Genomic DNA, 27,989 nt, shown 5'->3' on the forward strand with positions numbered 1-27,989 from the left:
AGGGGGAGGAGGTGCTCCAGGCACTGGAGCTGAGATTCTCTTGCAGCCCAGGGTGCAGCCATGCCTGTGCCTGAATGACTGCATCCCAGGGAAGAGTGATCCATGTTGCAGCAGACTGTGGAGAACTGTTGCCCAGAACTCTCGTTGGAGAAGTTCATGGAGAAGTGTCTCCCATGGAAGGGACCCCACGCTGGAGCAGGGGAAGGACTCCAGCTCTTCTCCCTGAGTAGCAGCAGGGAACACATGTGATGAAGTGACCACAGCCCCCATTCCCTGCCTCCCTGCACTACTGGGCAGGGGGAGGTAGAGCTGGGAGGAAGGGAGCGGTGGAGGGAAGGTATTTTTAAGATTTATCTTACTTCTCATTATCCTGCTCTGATTTTGTTAGTAAGAAATTCAGTTAACATCCCCAGTTTGAGTCTGTTTTGCCTGTGATGGTATTTATTAAGTGATCTCTCCTGGACCTTATCTCAACTCATGAACCTTTGTTACATTTTTCCTCTGCCAGTCCAGTTGCAGAGGAAAGTGATAGAGTGGCTTTGGTGGATGCCAGGCATCCAGCCAGGGTCAACTCACCACACACACAGAAGAGTAGGCAGCAGGGTTTGCTCTTATGGACAAAAGCTGATTTATTTGGAAAGGTTGCATTTGGATGGAGGATCAGATCTCCTGAACATGACAGCTCATCATTGTCCAGTTGCAAAGCAAAGTTGGAGCAGCATCTCCAGCTGGAGCAGAAGTTCCACAATCTTATGCCTCCTAGTCCTGCTCAATCACATCCCATATAAGTGGTTATTAATTACTTTAAACTACCTACACAACATCTCTGAATTATCTTAAATGTGTATATTCCACTGTGGCAAATGGGACAGGGATTATCCTTCTATCACACTTAAATATTATAGGTGCTGTTAGAGCAGACTCTGAGGAAAGGGGTCACTCTGGTCAGCCCTGGAGGGTTTTTCCCAGTGGTCCTGGAGGGTTTCTAGGTTTCTCAGCCTGTTCTTGTGGCTAAGGAATGCTTGTCTGTCCTGGCTGTTCCATCCTCAAGTCCTCAAGGGGCATTCACCTGTCCTGATTGCTCCATCCCCAACCCTGGCTTTGGCATTGCACGAACTAAGGGCAACAAACTGCACTGTGCAGAGTCAGGCGAGTTCAGCCTCGCCTGCCTGACCTTGGGCAAGGGGAGGGACAGGCCTGGGAACCCAAGAGGGAGGGAGGTGGTGGGAGAGGGTGTCGCACTGCAAGGACATGGATAGTGCTGGCCCTGAAAACCAAAAGGTTCAGGTTTGGTAGAGCAGGGAAGGTACATAAAGCAGCACTCCTGACACCTAGCCCAGGGCATTCCCTGCCTGGGCAGGACACTTGGCTCCCTTTGTGTCATTCCACAGCCAGCAGGAAAAGTGGATCATGGGTATGGACCAGAGCCAAGAGATTGAGGTACAGGCAGAGAATTTCCAAGAGCCACGAGCTGATGCAAGTCCTCATGGGAACATGCGAGATAACCAAGTAGCAAAAGGCACTGGCAGAGTCCAGGCGAGAGCATTGCAGCCACAGCCAGGGCAGCATGGCAGGGCTCCACGTCCGCTCTGTTCTGGTGACTGGGGCAAACCGAGGCATCGGCCTGGGGCTCATCCAGCATTTCCTGAGGATGCCAAGCTCACCACAGTGGATCTTTGCAGGCTGTCGGGACCCCAAGGGACAGCGAGCACAGGTGAGACTGGGAAGAGGGAAACTGGATCAGGAACGGTGTTTGCAAGGGGCTGGAGCTGCAGTCAAGCACCCGCAGCACAGGTCAGCTGGCTTGGGACACCATAGACCAGTTGTGCTTGGGATACATGGAGGGGAGAATGGCACAAGGCATGTATAGAAGGCACAGAGCCCCACTGATGTGTCAGCTGGAGCTGGTGTTGGACACAGTGATGCAGGGACAGAGATGGAGTGGCATGGGCTTTGTCTGGGAAAGGCTGAGCCTCTGCACAGCCCCTGCAAGCCTCTCCATGCCTACACTGTGCCCTCTCTTTCAGGAGTTACAGAATTTGGCCTCCAAGCACCCCAACATCATCATCATCCCGCTCGGTAGGTGCCCCGAGGCGCGGGTCCTTTGCCCCAGTTCCTCTGGCGAGTGCCCAGGCTGGGCACACCCTGGGAGCCCCGTGCTGGGAGGGAGCTGTGCCAGTGGGCTGGTGCCTGCAGGGCCATCGGGCACTGCCACCTCTGGGGGAACAGAGGGGACTCCACCATGGGGACACAGGCTCTGACCTCCCCTGTGCTGGCTCTGCAGAAGTCGCCGACCCCGCCAGCATCAAGGCAGCTGCAGCCAAGGTTGGGGAGCACCTGGGGGGCTCTGGGCTCAACCTCCTCATCAACAATGCTGGAATTTTGAAGTTGAACACACTTGATACCGAGACATCAGAGGACATGAGAGAGATTTACACCACCAACACAGTTGGCCCCCTGCTGATGGGCCAGGTGAGACCCTCACCCAAGTTGGGCTGTCCTGGGGAAGCATGAAGGGCTGGGAGGGGATCCTGCCTCCACTCTGGTTACCAATGGACTCTCAGTTAATGAGAAGCTCATGGAGCCATGGGCTGGAGCCTGGCAGGGAAGAGGAGGGAGGATTGCCCCAGTGCTGGTGTCAATGTTGCCCACTGTGGAAGGAGCTTCTCCCCTGCCCTGTGCCATGTCCATGTGTGCTTCTGTCCCCTCCGTCTCCTCGCAGGCGTTTCTGCCCTTGCTGAAGAAGGCTGCCCAGGGGAGCCCAGGCTCAGGGCTAAGCTGCAGCAAGGCTGCCATCGTCAACATGTCCAGCATTGGCGGCTCCATCACTTCTTGCTTTGGTTGGGAGATGATGCCAGTTGCCTCGTACCGCTGCAGCAAGGTGCTGTCACACGTGCTGGGAACAAATTCACTTCCCCTGCCCTGCCCACCTGCGGGTCCCCTTGCAGCCCCCCTTCCCCTCCCACCACTGTCCCTGTGTTGTCTCCCCACAGGCTGCTCTGAACATGCTGAGCAAGTGCCAGTCCCTGGCATACAAGGAGCACGGCATCCTCTGCGTCGCTCTCCACCCCGGCTGGGTGCAAACTGACATGGGCAGCTCTGCCGGACACACGGTAGGAATTCCCCTTGCAAGGGTGGGAGTTGCTATCCTGAGCCCCTGCTCATGACTTCCCTGCCTGCCCAATCCCTGCTGGGGCAGCTCCCCCTGTCCTGGTCCTGGGTGCTGGGTGTCCCCATCCCCTCAGTTCTCGTCTCAGTCCCTCCCACTGGGGTTTTCAGCTTTCCCTTTGCCCTGGAGAAGTTCTTTCCCCTGGCTCCAGCTGCTCCAGGGCCCTCAGCCAGGCCTTGGGCATGGGCTGCATCTCCCCCTCTGCTCCACAGCCCCCTGTGACAGTGGATGACAGCGTGCAAGGGATGCTGAAGGTCCTCTCCTCCCTCTCTGAGAAGGACACCGGCGCCTTCCTGGACTGGGAAGGGAAGGTCGTGCCCTGGTGAGGCATCACATCAGGATCCTGGCAGCCAAGAGGTCCCTTTGGCACTGCTCCCACCTCCCCACATCCTCAATAAACTCCTGCTGAGACCCCCAGCTCTGTTGTGCAGTGCCAGCTCATGGGGTGGCCCTTTCCAGATATCCCACTGTTCCACTGGGGATTGGTGGTGCCCACAGCGGCCCCAACCCATGGCTGTCACTGGCATCCCCATGAGTGACAGCCAGCAGGTCCCATGGCACCGTGACTGCCCTCTGGAGACCTCCCCTCCAGGAGGCACTGGAGAAGCTGGAGCAGGCCCCTCTGCTCAGAGGGGAGAGATCTGAGCCCCTGCAGGACCGGCTTTCCCCTGCCCAGGCTGAGCTGCCTGAGGGGCTGGGGGTCACAGGGACCAGCGGCCCTCTCCCCTCAGCTGGGGGATGCCTGGTCACAGGTGGGACAGAGGGACACACAGAGCTCGGGGAGAGCACAGGGATCCTGCCCCGGGCTCACACTGGGGGTTTGAGACTGGGTGTGGAGACAGAACAGAGAGGCATCAGCTGCCAGAGTTTACACAGGTGAGGGGTACAGAGGGAACACATGGTGTGGGAAAGGAGAAAGAGGCTGTTTCCAAAGCCTAATTCCTCTCCCCAGCAGTGTGGAGAGGGCTGAGGGTGAGCAGGGGTGACCATGCAGACTGATGAGCCAGTGAGCAGAGGCTGCAGCATGGGCAAGAGGCACCATCCATTTGTCCATCACCAGGGCAGGCTGTTCCCTTCCCAGTCGAGGAATGCTCCAGAGGTGTCCTGTGAGAGGCTGGCCAGCACAGTCAGGATGCCCCTCACGCTGTGCTCCACTGTCAGTGGTGCCTGTAGAAAAGGACAGAGAGCAGTTCTTGGGGAGGGTGGATGCCCAGGAGCAGCATCCATGGTGCTCATGGGAATATTTTTTCCTTATTGCCACACCTCTCCAGGCTGGCTTGGGGAGACAGGGCTGGCTATCCTACCTACTCAGTATGTTGCAGCTTGCTACCTGCTCCCTGCCTGCTCTGCTCCAGAAGATGGTCCTGGCAGCCCACAGCATCACACAAAATCCCCCAAGTGCCCCTGCCCTCCCCAAGACATGGGGATTCAGTGGAGGTCCTGCTGACCCTCCCCTGCACAGCCCAGTACCTCCTCTGTGCCCATGTCAGTCTTCACCCAGCCAGGATGGATGGCCACGCACAAGATCCCCTTGTCCTGGAGTTCCACAGCCAGACACCTCGTCACCATGTTCTGGGCAGCCTGGAAGAGGCACAGCCCTGCCAGCACAACCCAGGGAGGGGGTAGGCAGGACAGGAGACATTTCATAGCCACAAAATATCTGTGGAGGTGGGAAATGGGACTTGGTCCTGCGACAAAGCATGACCTGCTGGAAAGGCTCAGTCTTGGCTGCTGCTGTCCCAGAAGTGCTGTCTGCACTTCCACCTGGGAGAAGCAGGCAGGGGGTGGGTGGCTGGGCCAAGGGGTGACCCATGGGCTCCCTCCCCTCCATGGCCACCGTGCCTGGGGCAGCATCTCCAGCACCTCCCCTGGCACCTCACCTTGCTGGCCCGGTACGGGTACATGGGGGCCTCTGGCACGTGGAGGCACAGCCCGATGGAGCCCAGTTTGGAGGAGATGTTGATGACAGCAGCCCTGCTGCAGCTCACACCCTCCTTTCCCGCACCCTTCGCCGCCTGCTCCAGGAGTGGCAGAAATTCCTGATGCAAAGACACCAATGCTTCATTAACATGCAACAGAGCCCCAATTTGGGGACCATCCTGGAGGGCTCTGTCACAGACTGTAGACAAGCAGCTGGACAGACACTCCTGGCAGAAGTGCAGGGGATGGGGAAGATGCTCCAAGGAGGGGCCCTGCAGGCTCCAGCCTGTCCCATCCCCAGGAAAGGAGTGAGCTGGCACAGTGAGCCTGGTGCAGGCAGCCGCTCCAGGTGGGGAAGAACTAAGCACAGGGGATGCTGGGCTGGGCTAAGCTGCTGAGCTTCTCTGGGTAGGCAGGGGAGATCCATGGAGGTGCCCTTATTCCCATCAGGGAACATCTTCCCAAGCAGCAGAAACACAAAACGTCCAGAGATACCTTGACAACCTGGAGTGGCCCAACCACATTGGTGGCAAACACGTCGAGCATCTCCTGCGAGTCCAGGGAGCACAGTGTGGCGTGGGAGCTGATGCCTGCGTTGTTGATGAGCAGGTTCAAGCCCTGATCCTTCAGATGATACCCCACAGCCTGCATGGCCCTTTGGATGCTGGGCAAATTCACTGTGTCTGCCAGGGAAAAAGCAGAGTGAAGAATAGCTCTGATAGGTCACATACTGGAAATCATGCTGTGGCTGGAACCAGCACTTCTTATCCAGAAAGGATGCAGCAGGTTTAGCAGATTAAGCACATTGGAATGAGCAGCAGATTGTCCTCACCTCTTGGTTTTGCAGCCTCAGCTGAATTAAACCTTAATTCAAGTCATTTTGGGTCATGTGGGGGCTACTGGTAGGAAAACCTTGTCTGTATTTGCTTTCTGTATTCAAGGAATTTATGATTGTACAAGGGATGCTTGGTCCTTGCACACTGAGACTCCCAAGTTAACTTCCACAAGGAGCCATTTTTTTCTTCATACTGTTACCCACAAGGTTTTGGAGCTGACAGATGAGCTGAGGTGAGCACAAGTAATAAAAGACTTGGGATGTAGCCTGTAGTATTTGGTTGCAGGCTCTGAATCTGAACTTCCCTATCCCTACTGATCCTATCCCTACTGAGTTGTGGAGACAACCCCTCTCAAGTAGCAAGGAACAACTGAAATTGGGCTAACAGGGATAAGCATTCTCAGTGCCTTCCTCTTTGCTTAAGTATTGGTATTGCTTTTGAAATTCTGCCATGGTTTAATTGCAGGATTTTTCTGACTTAGGCAATAAAAGTGGCGGTTTGTTGTGTCCAGCTGCCAGGGTTGCTTGTCAGGATTTACATCCTGTCTTGGATACTCACCAACTGAAGTGGCCATAGTTTGCTTGTTTACAAAGGTCATCTAAATACCTTCAGAAAGTGAAACGGGCTGGTTAGGCCAACATTAAATTTTATATACTGGCTTTTAATACCTCAGGTATACCACAGAGCCCTTAAAACCATGAATATTCACGTGTATGGGCAGGTTGGAGTGTGCCCTTGCTCCCTGCACATTTCTCTGCCTGTTTTTTGCAGATGCCAATGTGATGAGCCTGCTGGGAGTGGGGGACTGCAGATTATTTATTTTTTTGCAACACTTTGGCCCCTGAGCTGTGTTTCTGTTCTCTTGCTAGAAAAGAGTGACTTAGCAAAGGTTTCCAAGGCTGAAGATTTCTTTCTTGGAATACTTATACACTGATGGGCAGCAAAAATATCCTTTTTCCGGGCATTTTTAACTAGCCTGATGTCTTTATGGTGGTAAGCAACTATGTGAAAGGCATGGCACTTGTTGCTATCTTGTGTTGCACAGCGCAGACCTTTGTAGAGGTGTCCTAAAAACATTTGAGGGGAGCACCATAATCTGCTGTGGGGCTGCTGGGAGGGGAAGGAGCCCTGGGATTCGAGGGGATATTGCATGTCCAGTTGCAGGACAAATCACAGACTGCTTTGGAGTTATTTCTTTGGATAACAATGGGATGAAGTTGAAGGTTCTGTCACTCCAGCACATGTGAGGGATCTTTTGGTCACCTGGTAAATGATTAACTGCTTTGTTTGTATTAGCTGAGTCATTGCTCCAAGGCATGTAGAACCAACACATTTTTAGTCCTTAATCCCCAAATTTGGTGAAATAACCAACTCTTGTCTCCCTGGAAGAAATAAGGGTGGGAAAGAAAGAGAGAACATGAAAAGAAGTGACAGATCTTACACACTTTTGAGGGTTTTTTTTAAACATTTCTTTCTGAAAAGTCCATGCCTGTTACTAGTTTGAAGACAACCCTTCCTTATTATGGAGCAAGACAGCTGGAAGCAACTTCTCTTTTTAAAAAATATCTTGTTGCTGTTGGTATTTAAGCACTTTTAAGCTTATTTTGGGACTTTATTAACAACCTGGGGCTTGGGCTGTATGTTTTTAGTAAAGATTGTTCATGTAGTGGCCAGTCCCTTGAGGTGTCCCTTTTATGTTGGCCATGCTCTTCCCATCAGCTACTGCCAGTTGGGGCTCACAGCTCATTTATTTTTTATTACAGAGGAACTATTTATTTTCCTTTAATAATCTACTTAATAGCAAAAGAGAGATTTGCTGCCTCTTTGTAGTAAAGCCTGAATTCAAGAATGTCTTATTTTCTAAGAAATATTAAAAAAAACCCCAAAAACCCAAAAACTTGAACTGAAGTTACTTGAACTTTTCAGGTGCTTTTAAACAAATAAACAGGTAGGTACTGATACAGAATAGCCTTGATTCAGTTTTCTTATTATTGGCTTCAATGAAATACAAATATTTAGAAGCTATGGCTGCTTCCCACCTCACTTTTTACACCAATGGCAATCCTAGTGCAGACACTTTGCCAAAACATTTATTTTGGATTTAGATGTTCTTTTAATTCTTCATTAGTAAAAGCAGCCCCCACTCTCTCAGACACAGGAAATCTCTGCTCCTTAAGACATATCCTCAGCCTGGTGCTCCTTATCTCCCCACTCTTCACCCAAACACTGTCCTCCCCAGCCAGACCCTGTCCCTGTCCAGCACCCTGGAAGCTTCTTTCCTGTGAATACCCCAACTTTGCCAATTCCAAATGCCAGCCTGGCTGTTCTCCCTATGGTGCCTAGGTCTATTTGCTGCCTTGTGCTTCTCCCAAATGCTGCTGAAAAAGGTCACTGAGTTTGGCCCACATCCATAGAAGGAGGAACGGCCAAGAGGACATCTCCCCAGTCCAGGCTGTGGACATCCCATGCCTCTGGGTCAGAGCATCAGCCTGGAATACCAGTCTGGGCAGATTTCCCATGTGCCATTTCTAGCTATTTTTTTCTCCCTTTTTTACCTGAAAGAAATGCAAACCATGGCCACCTCCAAGCAGATCCCAAACCAACTGCCCTACTTAGGAACCATGCAGGTGGTTACTGTGCCCTGCCTTGCTTCACTTTATGAACCCATGTGTCCCAGCCCAAAAGCTGGGCACTGTATTTAGCATCTTTGGGAAGAGACGTCATGCCTTTCTCATGAAACTTGCTTAGCTGAGATGTCTGGACCCACCTCTGCCTCCTCTGAAGCCAGTTTGACTGCTCCAGCCAGGGCATAGCTTAATTTGCAGGGAGAAGCTTGCCCAGGTGTGCATGGATCCCTCCCCATGGATTCCTCCCCACCTGGCAGGGCTAGAGCTTCCTGCAAAAGCTGCCCCTGCTCCCACCTCCAAAGTCACCAGAGAGCTGGAAGCAATGTTGGGTGCAAGGAGAAAGGTTGCTCCATACCTAGCTGGACCAGTTTGATGCTGGAGTGCTGGGCAGCTAATTCTTGCAAGGCCTGGAAATAAAGTGATGGAGCAAGGGAGGAGATTAGAAGCCACTGGCTGCATGGTCAGGTGTCCCACCCCTGCTCCCAGGTCACTGAGCCAGGGTGGCTTTGCTTTCTCTAGGGAGAGAGCGCAGGGCCATTCCCAGTGGATGGGGTAGGGCAGGAACCCCACAGCCAGCAGGAGAATGGTGCTGCTGGGCTTAGGAACTGCCCCCCCTCCTGAGTGATCCCAGCAGAGAAAAGGGGTTGGTCAGCCATGGGCACAGCCAGGAGCGAGTGCTGAAGACATGTCTGCCTCTCCAGCCTCATCCCACCCGGCCACACTGGGCATTGCCTTATCCAGGGAGCTGGGGGGGTTATGAGACCCCCAGAGCACTTCTGCCCCCACTCCTGCGCTGCCCAGCCAGGGCAGCAAGCCAACAGGGCTGTGGGGACCGTGGATCCCCTCTGCCCACCTGGCTCAGCACCATCCCATTCCCCGTGCTGGCACTGACCTTCCCTCTTGGACCCTTGAGGTCGCGGCAGGTGGCAAAGATGTGCTGGGGGGGCCGGGGGCTGGCGGCGAGCTGCCGCACCAGCTCCAGTCCGATGCCCCGATTGGACCCTGTCACCAGGACGCTCCGAGCCAGCGCAGCCATGTCCCCAGCCTCTGCGCCGGGCGGTGACACATGGCAGGGTTGCCGCCTGCTTGGCATGAAGAGGAGCCCGGCACAGCCCAGGGTGTGGCTCTGGGCACCCATGGGGACTGGAAAAGTGCCAGTACCTGGCCCCTCGCCTGTCCCAAACAGAGCCAGGGTCCCAAGAGGACCAAGGGCCCCCTGACATTTGGCACATGGGGCTGCACATCACCTGCACTGTCACTATGCTCCTCTAAAGCCCCAGCTCCCAAATCTCTGTCACAGCAGAAGGGTCCACCTCTTCCACAGGCTTGGAAGAGCACTACGAGGAAAAGGAGAACAGGCTCAAATCTGGCTGTGACCAGCAGTCTCCCAGTTTGGGGGGTGAGTTTGGGATGGTTGAATTATGAGACGCTAACCCAAAGCCCAGCCTGGGAAGCACATGGAGTGCTGTTTGTGTACTGCAAGTTCCACTCCTGCCAACACTTTCCCCCCAGAGCATCCAGGAGCCAGCAGAGAAGGGTCCCCCCCACGCCCTGCAGCTTCGACCACTGACTGCTGGGGCTTCAAGCTCACATCCTTTCTCCTTGCTGCAGAATAATGCTGGAAGCTTATAAGCCAAAGAAATGCCTGTAAAAGCAAGGCTGCTGCAACCCAGGCCAGCCTGGGGGCATGGATTTTTAGGATGTAGAAGTGTTAAAAGAAGCAAAGACCTGCCATGAAAAAAGCCTCAGCTAAAACAGAAGAATTGGGGCAACAAGAATATGAGGTAGGGGAGGAAAAAAGAAAAGTAGTGGGGGTGGGTCCATCCCATCTGGATGTGCCTCATGGCACATACCTGTTGCTCAGTGTGGCAGGGGGGACAGTAGTCTCTGTTCCCCAAGTAGCTGAGTGCTTCCACATTTGACAATCACCAAAGAAACACTTGGGAGATGGTGAAAAGCCCCCACATTTGGAAGATGAGCTTTCAGATTACACAGATCATGAAGGGGAAGAAGAAGTGATGTTTCCTAACTTGGTAGTGGACAGATTATGGCCCCCATGAGAAGTAAGCATGCTGGGCGTGGATTTGGATGGTGTTGGAGTCGGACCTGCTGTTGCAGACGTTCTTGCAGGTGTAATCACCTGCACAAACAATTGCACTGCACAGACTTGCCTGCTCTTCCAGCAGCATCCAGAGCAGAGCTCCCATTAGGAGCAAATTAGACTGGAGTTTCCTCTTTTCCTTCCAGGCTCCTCGGGAAGGAAGCAACAGAAACAAGCGAAGAGGGCTGCATGACCAGGAATGGCTACAGGCCAGTGCCAAGCAGGGGAATGACCTTTGGAAAGGGCTGACCGATGGCAGCCAAGGACAGCAACACAGGAACACTCATGGCTCCAGAATCACAGCCCAGGGCCAGAAAGTATGCACCAGGGAAGAGATGAGACCAGGCTACAATGCTATAGAGGCACCTGGGAGCCATCCAGGTTAGAGAGGAACGGAGAGAACTCTACTCCAAGGCCCATCAGGAGGAGCAGCAATGACTTCAGAGCGGGTTGCCCAGGACTTGAACCTGACCTCAAAACCCTCCAGGGACCCTGCAGTCTTCCCAAACCCCCTTTCAATGCTTGATTGTCCTCAGAGTGATTTTTTTTTTTTTTTTTTGTCGGCGTGGCACCTCCCCTGCATACATGCTGTGCCCCTTGGCCTGGGTCCACAAGGCCCTTCCCGTGAGCTCCATGGCCAGAGCCATGCAGCGATCCCTCCTGCATCTCAGAGCCTTGACCTTGACCCCACAGGCCCCTGCAAAGACCCTGTAGCCATTACATCCCCCAGCAGGGCTTTGTTCACCCCTCCAGCACCCAGCCAGCTCCTGCTCTGCCACAGCCCCTTCCCAGCTGAGCTCCGCAGCTCCCTGATCCCACCATGGCAGCAGGCAGCATCATTGTTGCAAAATGTGGACTGTATCAGTCAGTATTATCTTAAGTCAGGCTGTTCTTTGATGTAAGACCTTTCTATAGTTTCAAGCCTAATCAGTAGGAAAGGAGACCTAATCGCTGGAAGAGGCAGCAGCCAGCATCCCTCACTCAAGGACATTCTGGAACTAACAAGATTTAGGGATTGCTAACTTGGCAAAATACTCCAGGTCTGTGAATGTTAGAGCTAAACTATCTGCATTGTAACACTAAAAATCACACCTCCAGATCAAGGAGACCCTCTGCATCTGAAGACCCTCACCCTGAGGATGAGTAGAAGTTAGCTGGGGTTACACGATTTGTACAGAAGGTACTGGTCAATCCTAACAGAATGGCTGTGCATGAGAAGTTACTAACCCTGAATTTCTGTGCATAATTAACAGCATGGAAAGTCTGCTGGATTTGTGTAATACCACCGAGCACCCAGGCTGGGGCAGCTCTGAAACAAACACTGTCTCACTCGAGTGTGTCATTATCGTTCGTTGCACACCAGGGAGCGAACCTGATTTCTGAGGCAACCTCCCTGTGCCCGCAGGGCCGGCACCCCTAAAATGGCGGCGCCCACTGAGGCTTCAGCCCGCCCGCGTCACGTGGCCGGCGTGTCCCGCCATTGCATCAGCCGGGGGCGGGGCGCCGCGCGCATGGGTGGGGCTGGCAGGAGAGTGACAGCCCCCGCAACCAATGGAAGGCTGTGTCCGGCAGAGGGGCGGGGCGGAGCGGCGCTGCGGCGCGGCCGGAGGAGCGCGGCGAGGGGCGGCGGTGGGCGCGCAGGTACGGCCCGAGGGGCCTGGGGAGCTCCCGCTGCTGGGTTTGGCTTCCGTGGCCCGGCCGGGACCGCGGGCACAGGGGAGAGGGGCACGGAGAGGGCAGGGCGGGAGGGTGGCGGTGCGCTGGTCGCGCCCCATGCGGGCCCGCGGGGGGATGCCGGGCCGCCGGCGGGGCTGCCGGGCGCCGCTGTGCCCTCGCCCCTCCTCGGGCACTGGAGAGCGGGTGTGTCTGGGCAGAGGCTCTCATAGGTCCTGGGGCCGCTGCTGTGCTTGGTTCTCCGCACCTCGGGTCCTTCCCTCCTGCAGCATCGAGGCTGGACTCGGTGGTCTCAGAGGACTTTTCCAGCCTAATTGGTTCTGTGCTGTGAGTGCTCCCAGGCCTTGCTGCCGTGGGCAGTTCCCGTCTCCTCGCCGCAGCAGGCCGCAGGGACCTCGCCTGCCTCCCTGGATCCGCATTGCGCTGAGCCGTCAGGGACAGCCCTGTGCGCCCGCAGGACACGGGCGGTGCTGCCCTCCGGGCTGTCACTTGTCTCTGTGTGCATGTGGGATGTGGGTCCCCTCAAGGAAGGCTTCCGGGCATCCCTGCAGCTGGCTCTGCTTTGAGCAGGGAGGGTGGACAGGGTTATTATATTCAGCGATCATTTTCAAACTTGGCTGTTCTGTGATTTAGCCATTGAATCACAGAAGGGTTTGGATTGGAAGGTACCTTAAAGCCCACCTGATTCTAACATCCCTGCCATAGGCAGGGACACCTTCCACTGCACAGTGCTGCTCCAAGCCCCATCCACCCTGGCCTTGAACACTTCCAAGGATGGGGAAGCCACATCTTCTTTTGGCAACGTGTGCCAGGTCTTCACCACCCACACAGGGAATAATTTCTTCCTAATTCCTAATCTAAATCTCTCCTTTTCTGGTTTAAAACTGTTCCCCCATGAAACTGTAATATCATTATCTGCCCATGTGAAAAGTTGCTGTCCATCATTTTTATAAGCCCCTTTAAACAGTGTCTCCTCACTCTGCATTTAATCACCTTGAATGCTTTGGTGACTTGGCAGTCCCTCTGTCCCCAGTAAGGCAAATGCAACCTTCTAAGTTTAGTATCCATGTGAATTTGATATTTTATAACTACATGTTTTCACAAAACAGGTAACTTGAGATAGAGCCCCAGAAATCGGGGAGTTTGGGGGAGAGAAAGTTTCAGCTTGGGCCACCACTATTTGGGGCAGGATTGATGGTTGAACAGAAGTGTCAGTGAGTACTTAACAATGTGGGAAGACCCTTTCAGGAGTTGGAGACAATGATCCTGATAGCACATCAGAGTGTTGTTTGTTTTCATTTGTTCAGACTGCTCCGAGGTTTTGCCACTTTCCTGCCACTTGCTTTGGACAGTGGCAACTTCCAGCTTCCAGATGGAGACCCCGCTCACTGCCAGCCAGATCCGGCAACGGTTCATTGACTTCTTCAGGGAAAACCAGCACACCTATGTGCACTCATCTTCCACAATCCCCCTGGATGACCCCACACTGCTCTTTGCCAATGCTGGTATGAATCAGGTAGGATTCCCTGGCACTGTGGTCCTATGAACATATCCTGTTGGAACCTGTGAAGCTGTTTGCAGAGCTGCTGGCAGAATTATTTACTCCACCTCCCTTCTGGTCACAGAGAGATGAGTGGTGTGTCCTGTGGAGTCCTCTGTGCTCTCACAAAATTGACAAGAGCACTGGAACAGGTTCCTATGGTGAGAGCTCTGCCAGTCTCTTTCCTTGACCCTTGGTGCCACAGCAGTCCTGGCACAAATGACCAATGGTGTCTTTGAAGAGCAGTTGAGACTGGGATGCTGCAAGGGCTCTGCTGCAGATCAGCACCCAGTTTTTTATTTTTGGCAGCTGGGAATCTGACAGCTTTCAGTCCCTTTGGAAGGCCTGGGGTTTGGTGGGCTCTAGGACCTGTGTGTGTGTCCAAGTGCTGAGTTCTAGGCAGCCTTCTCATGGACAGGAGCAGCAGGTTTGTTTCTGAAAGGTGCTTTGGGTATGTTCAGACTAGTGATATCATGACATTGCCTTGCTGTTGCATGCAACATTTGAAAACAGGTTCTGAGTGCTTTCCTCAGTTTCTCAGCTTTTCTAACAGTTCACTTGTCCTTTTTCTCTCCTTGCAGTTCAAACCCATCTTCCTCAATACCATCGACCCCTCACACCCGCTCGCTAAACTGAGCAGAGCCACCAACACTCAGAAGTGCATCCGGGCAGGGGGCAAGCACAACGACCTGGATGACGTGGGAAAAGATGTGTACCACCACACCTTCTTTGAGATGTTGGGGTCCTGGTCCTTTGGGGATTATTTCAAGGTAAAACAGTCTGGCTGCAGCTCTGAATCTCTTGCGCAGATTTATCCGTCTCTGTAAGCTCAGCAGAGCAGTTGCCAAGAGGAAAGAGAATATGTTGGCAAAGAGGTGCATGTGGCTCCTTTGGAATAAATGAGCTTGGAAGCTGCCCCAACCCTGCAGAATGATTCAGGATTAATTACTTTAGGTTTACAAAGCTGATTCCATTAACTCTGCTAGAGTGTTGTCTTCAGGTGGAGATTTTAATGGCTGTCCTGGAGATCTGGGGACTAACATGTGCTAGGCAGCTATGACTGACCTTCAAACAGGAGAGATCATACAATAATGACTTTCTTTACCAAGCTTCTTGCTAGTGTAGTGTTCAAAGTTAGAATTAAAAGTATTTTTTTAAGCAGTGGACATGCTACGCACTAACTTGGCTGCATCCAGAACTCAGATGAGATGTTTCAGTATCAGTACTAGCCAGTACTTTGGATGTTGAAGAGAAGTTGTCTTTGCATTCACTTGCTGACCTCATGTTTCCTTCTGCAGGAACTTGCTTGTAAACTGGCACTGGAACTTCTCACCAAGGAGTTTGGCATCCCTGCTGAAAGACTCTATGTCACTTACTTTGGTGGAAATGAGGCTGCAGGACTGCAACCAGACCTGGAGTGCAAGCAGATCTGGTTGGATTTGGGGTAAGGCCTTTCACTGAGGAAGGTGCATGTTTTGGTGAGCAATAGTAATTTATTTGGCTTGGATATTAGAAAAAAAATCTTCACAGAAGCAGAGCAGAACAGGCTGCTCAGAATGATGGTGGAGTCCCCATTCCTGGGAGGATTTTAAAGCTGTGTAGCTGTGGGACTTTGGGGCATGGTTTAGTGATGAGTTTGACAGTATTGGAGTAATGGTTGGACTTGATGATCTGAAAGGTCTTTTCCAATTCAAGTGTTTCTATGACTCAATGATGGCCTGTGTTACGTGGCAAAACACATATAAAAGGAGACTTTAACAAAATTGAAGTGTCACAAATAACATTTGCAGAGTGGTGGAGCCTCCAAACCAAAGCAAAGTATTCATATTAGATAGAAGATACTGAGAGCTCTGTTTTCAAAATCTCTTGTGTAAGCTTAAGAGTTCTGCTTGGTGAGGTGGATGGGATGTTGCTCAGTGTGCTGCCACTGACAGCATTTGAGAAGATCATGGAATCATAGAACTGTAAAATGGTTTGGGTTGGAAGGGACCTTACAGCTCATCTTGTTCCAAGCCCTGTCCAACCTGGCCTTGAATACTTTGAGGGATGGGGCAGACACAGCTTCTCTGGGCAGCCCGTTCCACTGCCTCACCATGCTCACAGGGAAGAATTTATTCATTATATATAACATGCATCTGCCCTCTGTTAGTTTAGAGCCCTTTTCGTATCACTCCATGCCCTTCAAAACAGTTCCTCTCCAGATTTCTTGTAGTCCCCTTTAGGTACTGAAAGGCCACAACAAGGCAATCCCAGAGCCTTCTCTTCTCCATGCTGAACAATCTACATTCTCTCAGCCTTTTCTCATAGGAGAGGTTCTTCATCCCATCAGTGTCTTCTTGCTGATGGCTTCTTACTGAGGTGTTGTGTAAATCTGTGTCTCCACCTGGGATGACTGCCAGGTGCCAGTGTTCACTGATCCCCTCAGCAGGGATCCTGAGCATTAGGCTCTTGGATTGATCTGTCTCAAGACACTAAGAATTCATCAGCACATCTAGGGAACTAGTGAGCTGTGGTTTCTCTGGCATAGCCTTTAGTTTGGGGAATTCTTTTTAGTTAGTCTATGTTGTTCAATAAATTTCTTCCTACAGGCTGGCTGAGGGCAGGATTCTGCCTGGCAGTATGAAGGATAATTTCTGGGAAATGGGAGACACCGGCCCCTGTGGCCCTTGCAGCGAGATCCACTATGACCGGATTGGGGACAGAGATGCTTCACACTTGGTCAATCAGGATGACCCCAACGTCCTGGAGATCTGGAACCTGGTGTTCATACAGTTCAATAGGTGAGCCAGATCTGCTTCCAGGTGAGTCAGGTTACTCCAGTTCAGTTTGGGAGGCTGCTTGGGCTGTGTGTTCTTTCAACTGCCCATGGCTTACTCGCCATTCCCAGTTATCCAGCAGCTGAGCACTTTGTCATGCTCTGTCCCCTTACCCACTGGTACAGAACAGGTTGGTCATGCTGCTTTTGGGACAAACTGAGAATATTTTCTCTGATTATCTGCCAGGTGTTCAGTAGGGAATAAGCTGTTGTCTGCTCTGGGTCTAAGTTGTTGCTGAGGGTCTTGTTAATTATATTTTAGCAAAGTTGTCCTTTGTGTCGTTTGTGTGTGGGCCTGTGTCACAAATCTGATGGAACTAAATCTTACAGAGATTAAGAGAGAAATGGGGTTCCCCCTGCAGAGCCTCCATCCATAACATCTCACCTTTCTTTGGCAGGGAAGCTGATGGGACACTGAAACCCCTTCCTAAGAAAAGTATTGATACTGGGATGGGCCTGGAGAGGCTGGTTTCTGTGCTGCAGAACAAGATGTCCAACTATGACACTGACCTTTTCCTTCCCTACTTTGAAGCCATCCAAAAGGTATGAACTGCAGCCTGACCTAGCTGCATCCATTCCCTGAATTCTTGGGGAGATGTATGGGACTGGTTGGACAGGGTGGTCTGTGCTTTCTCAGCTGCTGTGAGCCCCACACATTTGCACTTTGCTGAGGGTAGGAAACAGGCTGGCACAGTAATTGCTGCCCTGGGACATGTTTCCAGAGGAAAACAAGATAGTGAGTGGTGCAGCTTTCCCAGTTTCTGTGCCCTGTCCTGATGGACACTCTTTAGTCCTCTCCCAGTGGGAGATACTCTGCAGTCCAACATGGCCAAGTGTCATCTTTTTGCCACGTGCTAGAGAGCACGTGGTGCTGCTAACCCAGAATCAATTTGTCCTTCAGTCTCACACCTGGAACATGCTGATCTGTAGAAAATTCCCTTAGCCAGGAGTGCTTTGCCATAAACCACAACAGTCACTGGCAGAACCTATGTGCTGCTGCTGCATTGTCCTGTGTGGGGACCGTGTTACCCATGCTGGGAGTTCTGTGTGCAGGTCCAAGCCTTTTTTTTCCTCCATGAAGGAAGCAGAGCTTCCTGGCTCTAGATCACACTGGATAAAATGCAGGAAGAAGAGCCCAGGCTCCTGCTACCTCTAAGGAATGAGGTAGCCAAGCTCCAGAGTTTAAACTGGAGAGCTGCCTTTTTTCAGTGTTAAGTCCACTGGCTAGACACAGCCCCTGTGTCCTTGTCTGCCTTCCTGCCGTGTTCAGGGAGCCTGGCTGAAGGGACTGTGCCCGTGGCTGGAGGTTTGCACCATGTGCAAGCAGTGCATGGTTACAGCAGTATTTTTCCCTAGGGTATGGATAAAAACATCCTAAAAGAGTAAAGCTGGGACCATCTCCTGTGTGACAGAAATTGAAAGGTTTCTTGGCTGGGCAGGTTATGCCAGGTTGGAGTGCTTGAGCCAACGTGCAAAACAAATTATTTCTCTGTACTCTTCCTCTTCCTCTCTCTTGGACTCTTAATGATGGGATAAATTGGATTTTCTTCCCTCTGGTTTGCAGAGCTTTTGGACATTGAGATGTGGGTTGTGGCACCATGCAGAGCCCTCTGTGCCTCCCCTAGGTTCACTGTGTTGCCTCATTCCAAGAGGAATATTCTCCTCTGTGGTTGTGGGTGGTGGGGTTGGCTTGGCTTCTGAGGCCCTTCCCTGTAATTCTGCCATGGTGACACTGTCTGTAATTGTTCCCTCTGCCCACTGCCTTCTCCTCTGCAAAGGGCACAGGTGCCAGGCCATACCTGGGGCAGGTTGGGGCCGAGGATGCTGATGGGATAGACATGGCCTACCGTGTGCTGGCTGACCATGCACGGACCATCACCCTGGCCCTCTCGGACGGGGGCAGGCCTGACAACACTGGCAGAGGGTAAGAAGGAGCTGCTGCATTGTCACCACTCCCATTCTGTTCTGCATGATTTCTCTCAAGGCTCTGGGATCTCCTGTGTCTGGGATCTCTTTGGATTCATCATTAAAGCAGTGGGTAGCAGTGTTTGCTCGGGATATTCGCTGTAGTAAGGTTTACACCCACATGATGCACGAGTCTGAAGGCTCTTGTGAGCACCACTGCTGCTGTGCCAGCCCCCAGATAAGATGACTGTGGGCAGAAAGGCACAAAGCCTGGCTCAGTGCAGTGTTGCTGTTGAAAAATCAAGGAATTTTGGGCTGGGGGACTGTGCTGCAGGTGCCAGTGGACTCCATAAGCACACAGTGAATGTGGGTCATGGAGCTGGGACCTAGCACCTCATCTGTGCCTTGCTGCTACCATGAGCAGCTATTGGAGGGAAAATGAGAGGAGAAAAGCCTGTGCTTTTGGTTCTGGGAGGGGGTGCTGGTAGGTGGATGCTGGTGGAGGCCCTGAGAACAGCTCAGATGTGTAACATTTGCATGGGGGGCTCTGCTATTCCCCAGGTATGTGCTGAGGCGGATTCTCCGACGGGCTGTGCGCTACTCCCATGAGAAGCTCAATGCCCCCAAGGGTTTCTTTGCTACTCTGGTTGATGTGGTGGTGCAGTCACTGGTAAGTTCTATTCCACTGTATCTGCTTAAAACTTCCTCTGCTGAGCTGTGCAGATCTCCATGTTAAAGGGCTCCTCCTCCTGGGTCTGCAGGGAGATGCCTTTCCTGAGCTGAAGAAGGACCCGGATATGGTAAAGGACATTATCAATGAAGAAGAGGATCAGTTCCTGAAAACACTGAGCAGAGGCCGTCGCATCCTGGACAGGAAGATCCAGAGCCTTGGGGACAGTAAAGTCATTCCTGGTAAGGCTGTGAGTTGTGTCTGGATGCAGCAAAAGGTATTTGTTGTCTGGGATTACATAAGAGCTTAGGGAAGTTGGGGAAAGGGAAAAGGTTGGGAAAATTAGAGGTGGTGGAAGGTGGTGGGGAGACAAAATCGGAGTCAGAAGACATCTCTTAGAGCAGAACCACCCATCTCTCCTCTGGCTTGTGCTCACTTGCTGAGGTTTCTTAGCTGTCCTGCCATAGCTCAGAGCCAGGGGGAGCAGGGAAGGGAGCAGTGTCTCATGGAACACAAGAGGTGACTGCTTTGCCCTTTCTCTGCAGGTGACACTGCCTGGCTGCTGTATGACACCTATGGTTTCCCTGCGGATCTCACTGGGCTGATTGCAGAGGAGAAGGGCCTTGTTGTAGACATGGAGGGCTTTGAAGAAGAGCGGAAAAATGCTCAGGTGGGTAACAGCTCCAGGGGAAGCTAGTTTATGAGTTGGAAGGAAGAATTCCCTTCCTTGCAGTTTGCAGTCATGAGTTGCTCCTTTCTCACTGAGTCTGCTCACACCCCATATGCCCCATGGTTTGTCCCTTGGGAAAAACCAGGATAACTGCAGTTGCTGTGGGACATGTCTTTTCTGTACCACTGGGGTTGGTTCTGCTCACTAGCAAAGCCTGGAACCTTGAGCTCAGCCTTCAGACAGAGATAGCAAAGTGCTGGGAGCACTTCTCCTGTCCTGTTCTGATTAGGGAAGTTATTCCCTGTCCAAGGATCAGTATCCAGGCAGGCCTGCACCTTGGGTGCGTTTCCCAGTATGTTTGCTGCAGCAGCAGAGAGTGGCACTGACCAGCTGGGTACTTGCCTGGTCCTTACTGGGCTCAGGCTGATGAGGTCTGCATGCTGGAACTGGGTGCTCTGAAGCCAGAAAAAGTGGCACACTCCAGGTGCTGGCACACAGCTTCCAGGGCAGAGCTCTAAATCAGGGAGTGCTGAGGGATGTGAGTGAAATGTGCAGCTAGGCTGGCATGCATTGGTGTTTCTTAAACCTTGGTATTTGGCAGGTCATTTCTCAAACCTTGTTCCTTGGCAGCTCAAATCCCAGGGCAAGGGTGCTGGAGGGGAAGATCTCCTCATGCTGGACATCTATGCCATTGAAGAGCTGAGAGCCCGAGGGCTGGAGGTGACAGATGACTCACCAAAGTACAGCTATGCTTCAGATCCGAGCGGTACCTATGGTACGAAAACACCTTCTCACAGTCATGTTCTGCTACTAAACCTTCCCTGGCATGTACCTCTGGGCTCCCCTTTCCTGAGACATGGAAGGGGAAGGCTGTGCAGGTGAATAGTCTGCTTGTTACTAACTGAGCAGAGAAAGAGGACAGACTGTTGAGGGGCTGCTGTACTCCTGTTGCCAAATTAAGGGAGTTCCTTTTCCTTCAGCTTTATGCCTCCACGCTCTTATGTTGGTGTTGCTCAGCTGCTCATTTGCCAGTGCTGCAGGAGACTGCAGTTTCTGCTTGGCCTGTTGGAAGGCCCTTGGCTTGCTTGCCCTGGCTCATCTGCTAATGTTTTGGTTTGATGGAGATTCAGGAGGCTGCAGGCTCATAGCCATGTGTGCTGCTGACTTTTGCTGCATAGGTGTGGAAGGCAGTGACAGTCCCTGCCTTGGAGGGCACTAAATAAAATTTCCAACTCACTGTTGCCTTACTCCTCTCTCCTTATCCCCTGCAAATGTGTTAGCTGCCATGAGCTCCTGCAGTAACTGGGAAGTGTTGCTATGACATTCTGCTCCCATGTGGTGGCTACAAGGTTTTCCTGTTTTACTGACACTGCCTGTCATCCCGGTGGCAGATTTTGGGAGCCTCGTGGCCACAGTGAAAGCCATCCGCAGGGACAAGAAGTTTGTGGAGGAGGTGTCCACTGGCCAGGAGTGCGGCATAGTGCTGGACCGGACCTGCTTCTACGCCGAGCAGGGTGGGCAGATCTACGACCAGGGCTACATGGTCAAGGATGACGACAGCAGGGAGGATGTGAGTGGGCCTGAGAGCCTTTTGCTAGACTCAGTCTGAGTCGGGGTTGGGCAGAGGGGAGAAGGGGCCAAGCAAGCTCCAGCAATTTCCCATCCATGTCAGATGTCACGCATTGCACGGGGTTCCTTTCTGGGTGTGCAGAATGCCATGGATGTGCTGGAGTTTTGTTCCCCTTGCTCCTTGAGGAGCTCAGTTCTGTGCTGCTGTCACCAGCATGTGGGTGCTTGTGGTGGTGTTGCTGGGATTGCCAAGCCCAAGGGCAGTGCTCTCAAGCCAAGATGGGGAGCTGAGGTGGGAAGCTCTTTCTGTGCCCCACCTTCATTCACTTCTCTGCTTTGCTGTGTGCTGTGCCTGGGGACACTCAGCTTTCTCCAGCACACACATTACTCTGCCTCCCAGCTGGGACCTTTCCAGTTGCAGCTCAGACCTCTGGCTGGATGTCTCCCCAGCTCACATGGGGCATTTCCCTCTTTGTACAGAAAACAGAATTCACTGTGAAGAATGTTCAGGTCCGGGGAGGCTACGTGCTCCACATAGGAACTCTGTATGGGAGCTTGAAAGTAGGAGATCAAGTCCACCTGACTATTGATGAGGTGAGTTAAAACATGGTGTAACACATGGGCTTGTCTTTTTGCTCTGGATTTTGTCTTGTTTCTTTTCATCAGTGCCACTCTGGGGGCCTGATGTTTGGGTCCTGCTCTCCCTGCATCACACGATCAACCAGTGTCTGGCTGTCTCTCCTGCTTCACACCTGGCTTTCTCCTACCACGAGGCAGCTAATGCCCAGCTAGCTCAGAGCCACTCTTGCTGGGTTCGCTGGTCACAGACAGAAACACATTTTGGGTCATGACTCGCAGGGAGAACATGTGTGGTGCTCAACTGTGTGGGGACACCAGCAGAGAGCCTGGGCTATCTGCCCCAGTCCGAACATTGCTCCTGTGGGCTCAGCTTGCTGAGTGAGTGCTGGGTTGAGCACAGTCAGCCTGATGAATTTCCCTTCCCTATGGAGGCAGCACCTTTAGAGGAAGAGGGAAGGCTTCCATCTTGAAGTGCTTTTCCCTGCTGAGGAACAGAGATTAGTTATCTGTGTCCTGATCTGTCCTTGGCCTCTTTCCACACAGGCCAAACAAGGGAACTGTGAGGAAAAAAGCCATGCACAGATTTGGTGGGTAACTCCTGTAGCTGAAGCTCCAAGGCAGCAAGTGTGATCAGTTGCTTCTCATGTCCTGAGCTAGCTTAGGATTCTGTTGGAGCAGGGCATTAACTTTAGCTGCTGGAGGTGGTTGTGGCTCTGGGGTGTGGGACCCCATCTAACAGTGGCTTCCTCCCTCAGGCCAGGCGGAGGCCGGTCATGAGCAACCACACGGCCACCCACATCCTCAACTTCGCCCTGCGCTCCGTGCTGGGGGAGGCTGACCAGAGGGGGTCCCTGGTGGCACCGGACCGGCTGCGCTTCGACTTCACTGCCAAGGGAGCCCTGTCCACCCAGGAAATCAAGAAAGTTGAGGGGATTGCCAACCAGATGATCGAGGAGTCAAAGGTGGGTGTGGGTGACACGTTGTGTACCTAGAGTCTCTGTTTTGGATGATCTGGGTTGCTGGGAGTTTGGCATGCACAGGAGGATTCTGAGCTGCTGGTGCAGTACTGTGCACAGATTGCCATCACCTTAGAGGGTTTTGATTGGGAAAATCCCATATGGATTGTTCAGTTCATTGGTTTCAAGCCCTCTGTAGGGTTGAAGTGTTCCCATGCCTGCAGTAGTGTCAAATCAGCTGCAAGAGCTGGGAAGTTTGGCAGAGTAGTTTTGCAGGCCTGGCTGGATTTACAGACAACCCGGTGATGTGTTCCCAGTGGCAGGAGAGTTACTCTGTCTGGTGCCAAATGTTAGAGCTGACCCAGAAAGACCCTGGAATCTGTGCTTGGAACCATTTGCATGTGCAGTAACACACAGGGAGTCTGAGCAGGTGGTATTGGGAGTTTTGAAGATGAGACATCTTTTAGAAACTTTGTGATTCTTGTAGCTCAACAAACCCCAGCTCAGTTAAGGCACAAGACTTCACTTCTAGAATCTTTCAGAGGAAGAAATTTCCTGGGAATGTGGGCCCTTAGTCACAGCTGACCGGACTGGCTCTTACCTGCATCCCTTTGCTGTCCCCTGCAGACTGTGTATGCCAAGGACTGCCCTCTTGCAGAAGCCAAAGCTATCCAAGGGCTTCGGGCAGTTTTTGACGAGACCTATCCTGATCCTGTCCGTGTGGTTTCCATTGGCATCCCTGTGGAGGAGCTGCTGGCTGACCCCTCTGGCCCCGGGGGCTCCATCACCTCTATTGAGTTCTGCGGAGGGACGTGAGTGCCTGGAGAGGCTGGGGAAGGTGGCAGGGTGGCTGAAAGGAGTTCCTGTGGAGCTTGAGCTCCTGGGAGTGTCATGAGCATACCCTGGGCAGATCCAGGGCAGAGATGGAGGTGGTGGTGATGATGTGCCTTTGCATTCCCATTCCTGAGTCAATTAGTTATTAAAATTACCTTTTGCAGGCAGGAAACTGCCTGTATTGCCCCTGCCCTCATGCAGGGTCTCTGGCAGTGCTGGGAGTGCAGGTCTTACCACCCTTTCCTCACTCATTTGCTTTCAGCACTGGTTGTTTTTTCTGCCTGTCCCCACACTGCTGCATTTCCCTGGCAGGATGGTTGTCTTATTTCTTTGCTGATTCCTGCTGAGATGAGAAGTGGACTTCTAACTTTCTTTTGGGTCTGTCTGGGTTCTTTCCAAAGGCACTTGCAGAACTCCAGCCATGCTGGCCCCTTTGTGATTGTTTCAGAAGAAGCAATTGCTAAAGGCATTCGGAGGATAGTTGCAGTCACCGGGGCTGAAGCTCGGAAGGTAAGGGTAGGCAGGAGAGATCCTCTGTGAAATTCCACCTATTAACCCTGTGCCAAAGTTAATTTTGTTCAAATTTGCACAATATCCTCTGAGGGACTCATGGAAAAGGGTGCTGCTGTTGCCAAAGACTGTTCTGGAGACCATGGCTGTACTACAGTCGGAGCAGGGAAGAGAGAGGGAAGTCTTAGCTGTAGGTGTTGTGGCAGACAAACCTGGGTGGGTGTGTAGAATGGCTTCAGGGTTAGCTCAGGTTGCTTTTCAAAGTGGCTGCCAATGTAGAGCTCTCAGCAGCTGGCAGGGCCAGCAGGAGAGTGGTGAAGTCTGAGAATCCAGTCCTCTGCTGCAGGAGGCAATGACTTTGGATGTGGGCTGGTGCTCCCTAAAGTGGGAGAAGGGGGTTTCATGGGGGAGATTATTTCTCTTTTGGTGGGATCTTGGCAATCCTGGCAAAGGAAAGAGACCTGGAGCCCATATGCCAGCATCACACCCTGGTTCTGGTCAGGTGCTGCCTGCTTTGGTCCTGTGGCTTTCCAAGAGTTACTAAGCTCCATCCTGGGGCATTCCAGCATTGCTCACCTCTTTGCACTCTGGGGTGACCAAAAGCCCAGCCTGCTCAATCTTCCGGCTGGATTTAAATCAGATTGTATCCTCCTAGGCCCTCAGGAAAGTCGACAGCCTCAGGAAAGTGCTGTCAGCCCTGGAGGCCAAGGTGAAGGTCCAGACAGCTCCCAACAAAGACGTGCAGAAGGAGATCACGGATCTCAGTGAGGTGAGGATGGTAGCAGTTCTCTGCCTCCCCAAAGTGAAAGGGACCTTGATTGCCAGAACTGGGTATTCATGAGGCCTGAGTTCACCTTCCTGCTCCTGTCCAACAGCCCTGCATCCCATGGGTGCTGCAGCCAGCACCTGTTTCCTCAGGTCATTGGCACTGGGAGCAGAGTGGAGCTTACTGGGCTGTGCCAGCTGAGGCCAAGTTCATGAGGTGCTGCATCTCCTACCGTGGTTGCTGGTGCCTTTAACCTTTTCTACCTGCTCCTCTTTTGCAGACACTGGCCACTGCTGTTATCCCACAGTGGCAGAAAGATGAACTGAGAGAGGCTGTTAAAGCACTGAAGAAGGTCATGGATGACCTGGACCGAGCAAGCAAAGCCGACATCCAGAAAAGAGTGAGCTGTGGGCTGGAACAAAGGACAGTGTGGGAGGGCTGTGGCGAGCTCCTTTGGGAGCTCTGTTAGTATCCAAGATGGAAGAGAATTGATGTGTGGCAGTGCCCCTCACACTGTTCAGCCTTTCAGCTTCTCCTGCTCCCTCCTGAAGCAGAATTACCTCTGTGCCTGTTTCCTGGGTTGAAGCATGGCAGCCTGTTCCTGCCCTAACAGTGCCCCTGGGTGCAGCCTTCCTCCTGGATCCCACTGGAGTTTTCTGGAGGAGAAATCATGCATGACATTCTGTCTTGCAGGCCACACACCTGCCTGTCAGAGTACATTCCTCCTGGCTTCATAGTGTGAGGCTGCTCCAGGCTGGGCTGTGGGTGTGTCTGGGCAGCTTGGGGACCTCTGTCCCTGCTCTACCCAGGTGGTTCTTGTGTCCATACACAGTGTGGATGGTTTAGTGGCTGACCACTGTTGTCCTCAGGTACTGGAGAAGACAAAGCAAGTTATTGAGAGTCACCCTAACCAGCCATGGGTCATCATGGAAATGGAAAATGGAGCCTCAGCAAAGGTATGGGAAAGTCTGATCTGTCCACAGCAGCCTTCCTTCTGCCTGAGGAGCAGCTGGGTGGTCTTTCAGCACTTGGGGAGGTGATTCAGTGCTACAGACCTGTCCCTCTTGCCACCTGCCATCCCTGAGCAGGGGAAGGGACCACTAGGATAGTCTCTTGTGTCCCACCTCCTGGACTGGCACATGGGCTTGCGGGAGTGGTGGGGTTTTGACCACTTGCTGAGTTTCCAGACATGCTGGTAGACATGGAGCCCAGCAGAAATCCTATTGTGTCCCAGGTAAGACTCATCCTGCTGCAGTCACTGAAATGCACTTAAGGGACTGAGAGCAGCAGCTCTGCTGAGCCATGACAGTCATGATGCTTGTGGCCCCTGCAGATCAGCTCCAGGAGTGGTGTCCTGGGCTGAGTGTGGACAGGGCCAGGCAGAGAGCTGCTCCCAGCACTGTCTGCTCAGCTGGCTTCAAGTTCTTCCCTGGCCAGGGCTGAATCTGCTCCTTCCCTCCTCCACACACAGGTTATTTTCCAAGTGATTTCTGTTGGAATGAATGCTCTGTTGTGTGTGTTGTGTCACAGTGCTGAGCCCAGTAAGTGTCAGGCAGTGGGAGCTGGTTGTGCCTGGGCTTAGACCTCTCTGGGCTAATGCTCTGTTAAAATTTCCTCTCTGAGAGTCTTGGAGCTGATCCTGCTCACTCTCTGTGTCCACCAGCATCACCATGATACCCACGCTTCTGTTCCCAGTGGGTGCTGTTGCAGCATTTTCCCTGGCAGAAGGGTGCATCCCATGGGATGTCAGTGCTGGCAGCCCAGGGTCCTCCCAGAGCAGCACTGCTCGCCAGAGGACCTGCTCCTGGGTCTCTGTGCTGCATTGTGCTGTCTGTGTGAGTGAGGGATGATGGTCTCCTTGAGAATGATAGAATGTGTGGCAGTCTCTCTGGTTCTTCCCTGCCTGCTGTGTCTGATAACCCTTGCAGGCTCTTCATGCTGTGTTTGAGTACTCCTGACTCCCTTTGGAACAGCTGCTCCCTTCTGCTGGGAGGAGCTCTTTCTCCTCCAGCCAGTACACTCAGGCAAAGGTTTATTCTGGGGCTGATTTTGCCAATTGCTGTATACCTCAAAGTGGGGAAATAAAAGCATCTTCTCTGTGGTTGCTGTTGGGGCTGGAGCTGGACTGGGTGCAAGTGCAGGGAGGCAGTTACAAAATGATTTTGTTCTCTCCCAGGCCCTGAACGAATCTCTGAAGCTCTTCAAGACTAATTCCCCCCAGACTGCTGCTATGCTCTTTGCTGTGGATAATGAAGCTGGCAGGATCACCTGCCTGTGTCAAGTACCCCAGGTAATGCCAAGACTGTGCGGCTGCCTCTCCCTGCAGCTGCTCCGTGGAGGAGCTGCAGCCTCCAGGCAGGAACTATCTAACATTACACAGCCAGAACTGACTGGGGCTTGGCAAGAGCCACAGCCTTTGTGCTTGGGCTTATTGTCAGGCTGCTGAAGTGAGGAAAGAGGGGTTATGCTCTGCAGACAGGGAAGGGGAAGAGTCAGGATTTAATGGGGTGGTAGGCACAGGGCAGAGCACTTGCTGTTCAGTTGACCGCTCGGTTTCTTTTCCTGCCCAGGAGACTGCAAATAAGGGCCTGAAGGCCAGCCAGTGGGTGCAGGAAGTGTCTGGCTTGATGGACGGCAAAGGCGGTGGAAAGGACATCTCTGCACAGGCAACAGGCAAGAATGTGGGCTGCCTGCAGGAAGCCCTGAAACTGGCCACGGACTTTGCCAGGCTCCGCCTGGGGGAGCTGAAGAACTGACTGAGGGAGGAACCTCCGTCCCTTTGTGTCCCTCTCTCTGTTCCCTGCGCAGCTTTCCTGTAATAAAGGCTCCCTGCCCCGCGCTCTGCTCC

General features: G+C 52.7%; 3 protein-coding genes across 3 annotated transcripts; 2 read left to right on the forward strand and 1 right to left on the reverse strand.

Moving 5' to 3' along the window:
* The first annotated feature begins 1,371 nt into the window (after positions 1–1,371).
* LOC121348833 (C-factor-like) lies at positions 1,372–3,578 on the forward strand. Its single transcript, XM_041458778.1, has 6 exons — positions 1,372–1,714; positions 2,028–2,079; positions 2,285–2,472; positions 2,723–2,881; positions 2,994–3,113; positions 3,382–3,578. Exons 1-6 carry the CDS (start codon positions 1,568–1,570, stop codon positions 3,493–3,495), a joined length of 780 nt encoding a protein of 259 aa, XP_041314712.1. The 5' UTR covers positions 1,372–1,567; the 3' UTR covers positions 3,496–3,578.
* A 644-nt stretch (positions 3,579–4,222) lies between these two features.
* Positions 4,223–9,689, reverse strand: LOC121348894 (C-factor-like). The gene is made up of 6 exons (XM_041458880.1): positions 9,445–9,689; positions 8,908–8,959; positions 5,585–5,772; positions 5,050–5,208; positions 4,640–4,750; positions 4,223–4,336 (listed from the first exon to the last, which is right to left on the reverse strand). The coding sequence occupies exons 1-6, from the start codon at positions 9,643–9,645 to the stop codon at positions 4,223–4,225; spliced, it is 825 nt and encodes a 274-aa protein (XP_041314814.1). The 5' UTR covers positions 9,646–9,689.
* Positions 9,690–12,239: 2,550 nt separating this feature from the next.
* AARS1 (alanyl-tRNA synthetase 1) lies at positions 12,240–27,979 on the forward strand. Its single transcript, XM_041458685.1, has 21 exons — positions 12,240–12,294; positions 13,635–13,843; positions 14,449–14,637; positions 15,166–15,311; positions 16,456–16,647; positions 17,081–17,225; positions 18,461–18,606; positions 19,149–19,257; positions 19,349–19,499; positions 19,803–19,927; positions 20,558–20,702; positions 21,319–21,497; positions 21,977–22,090; positions 22,831–23,037; positions 23,659–23,843; positions 24,267–24,375; positions 25,031–25,144; positions 25,422–25,541; positions 26,011–26,097; positions 27,318–27,431; positions 27,712–27,979. Exons 2-21 carry the CDS (start codon positions 13,700–13,702, stop codon positions 27,895–27,897), a joined length of 2,907 nt encoding a protein of 968 aa, XP_041314619.1. The 5' UTR covers positions 12,240–12,294; positions 13,635–13,699; the 3' UTR covers positions 27,898–27,979.
* Positions 27,980–27,989: the final 10 nt, after the last annotated feature.

Source organism: Pyrgilauda ruficollis, unplaced genomic scaffold, assembly GCF_017590135.1.
Source record: "Pyrgilauda ruficollis isolate IOZ18807 unplaced genomic scaffold, ASM1759013v1 scaffold13, whole genome shotgun sequence".
Lineage (NCBI taxonomy): Eukaryota > Metazoa > Chordata > Aves > Passeriformes > Passeridae > Pyrgilauda > Pyrgilauda ruficollis.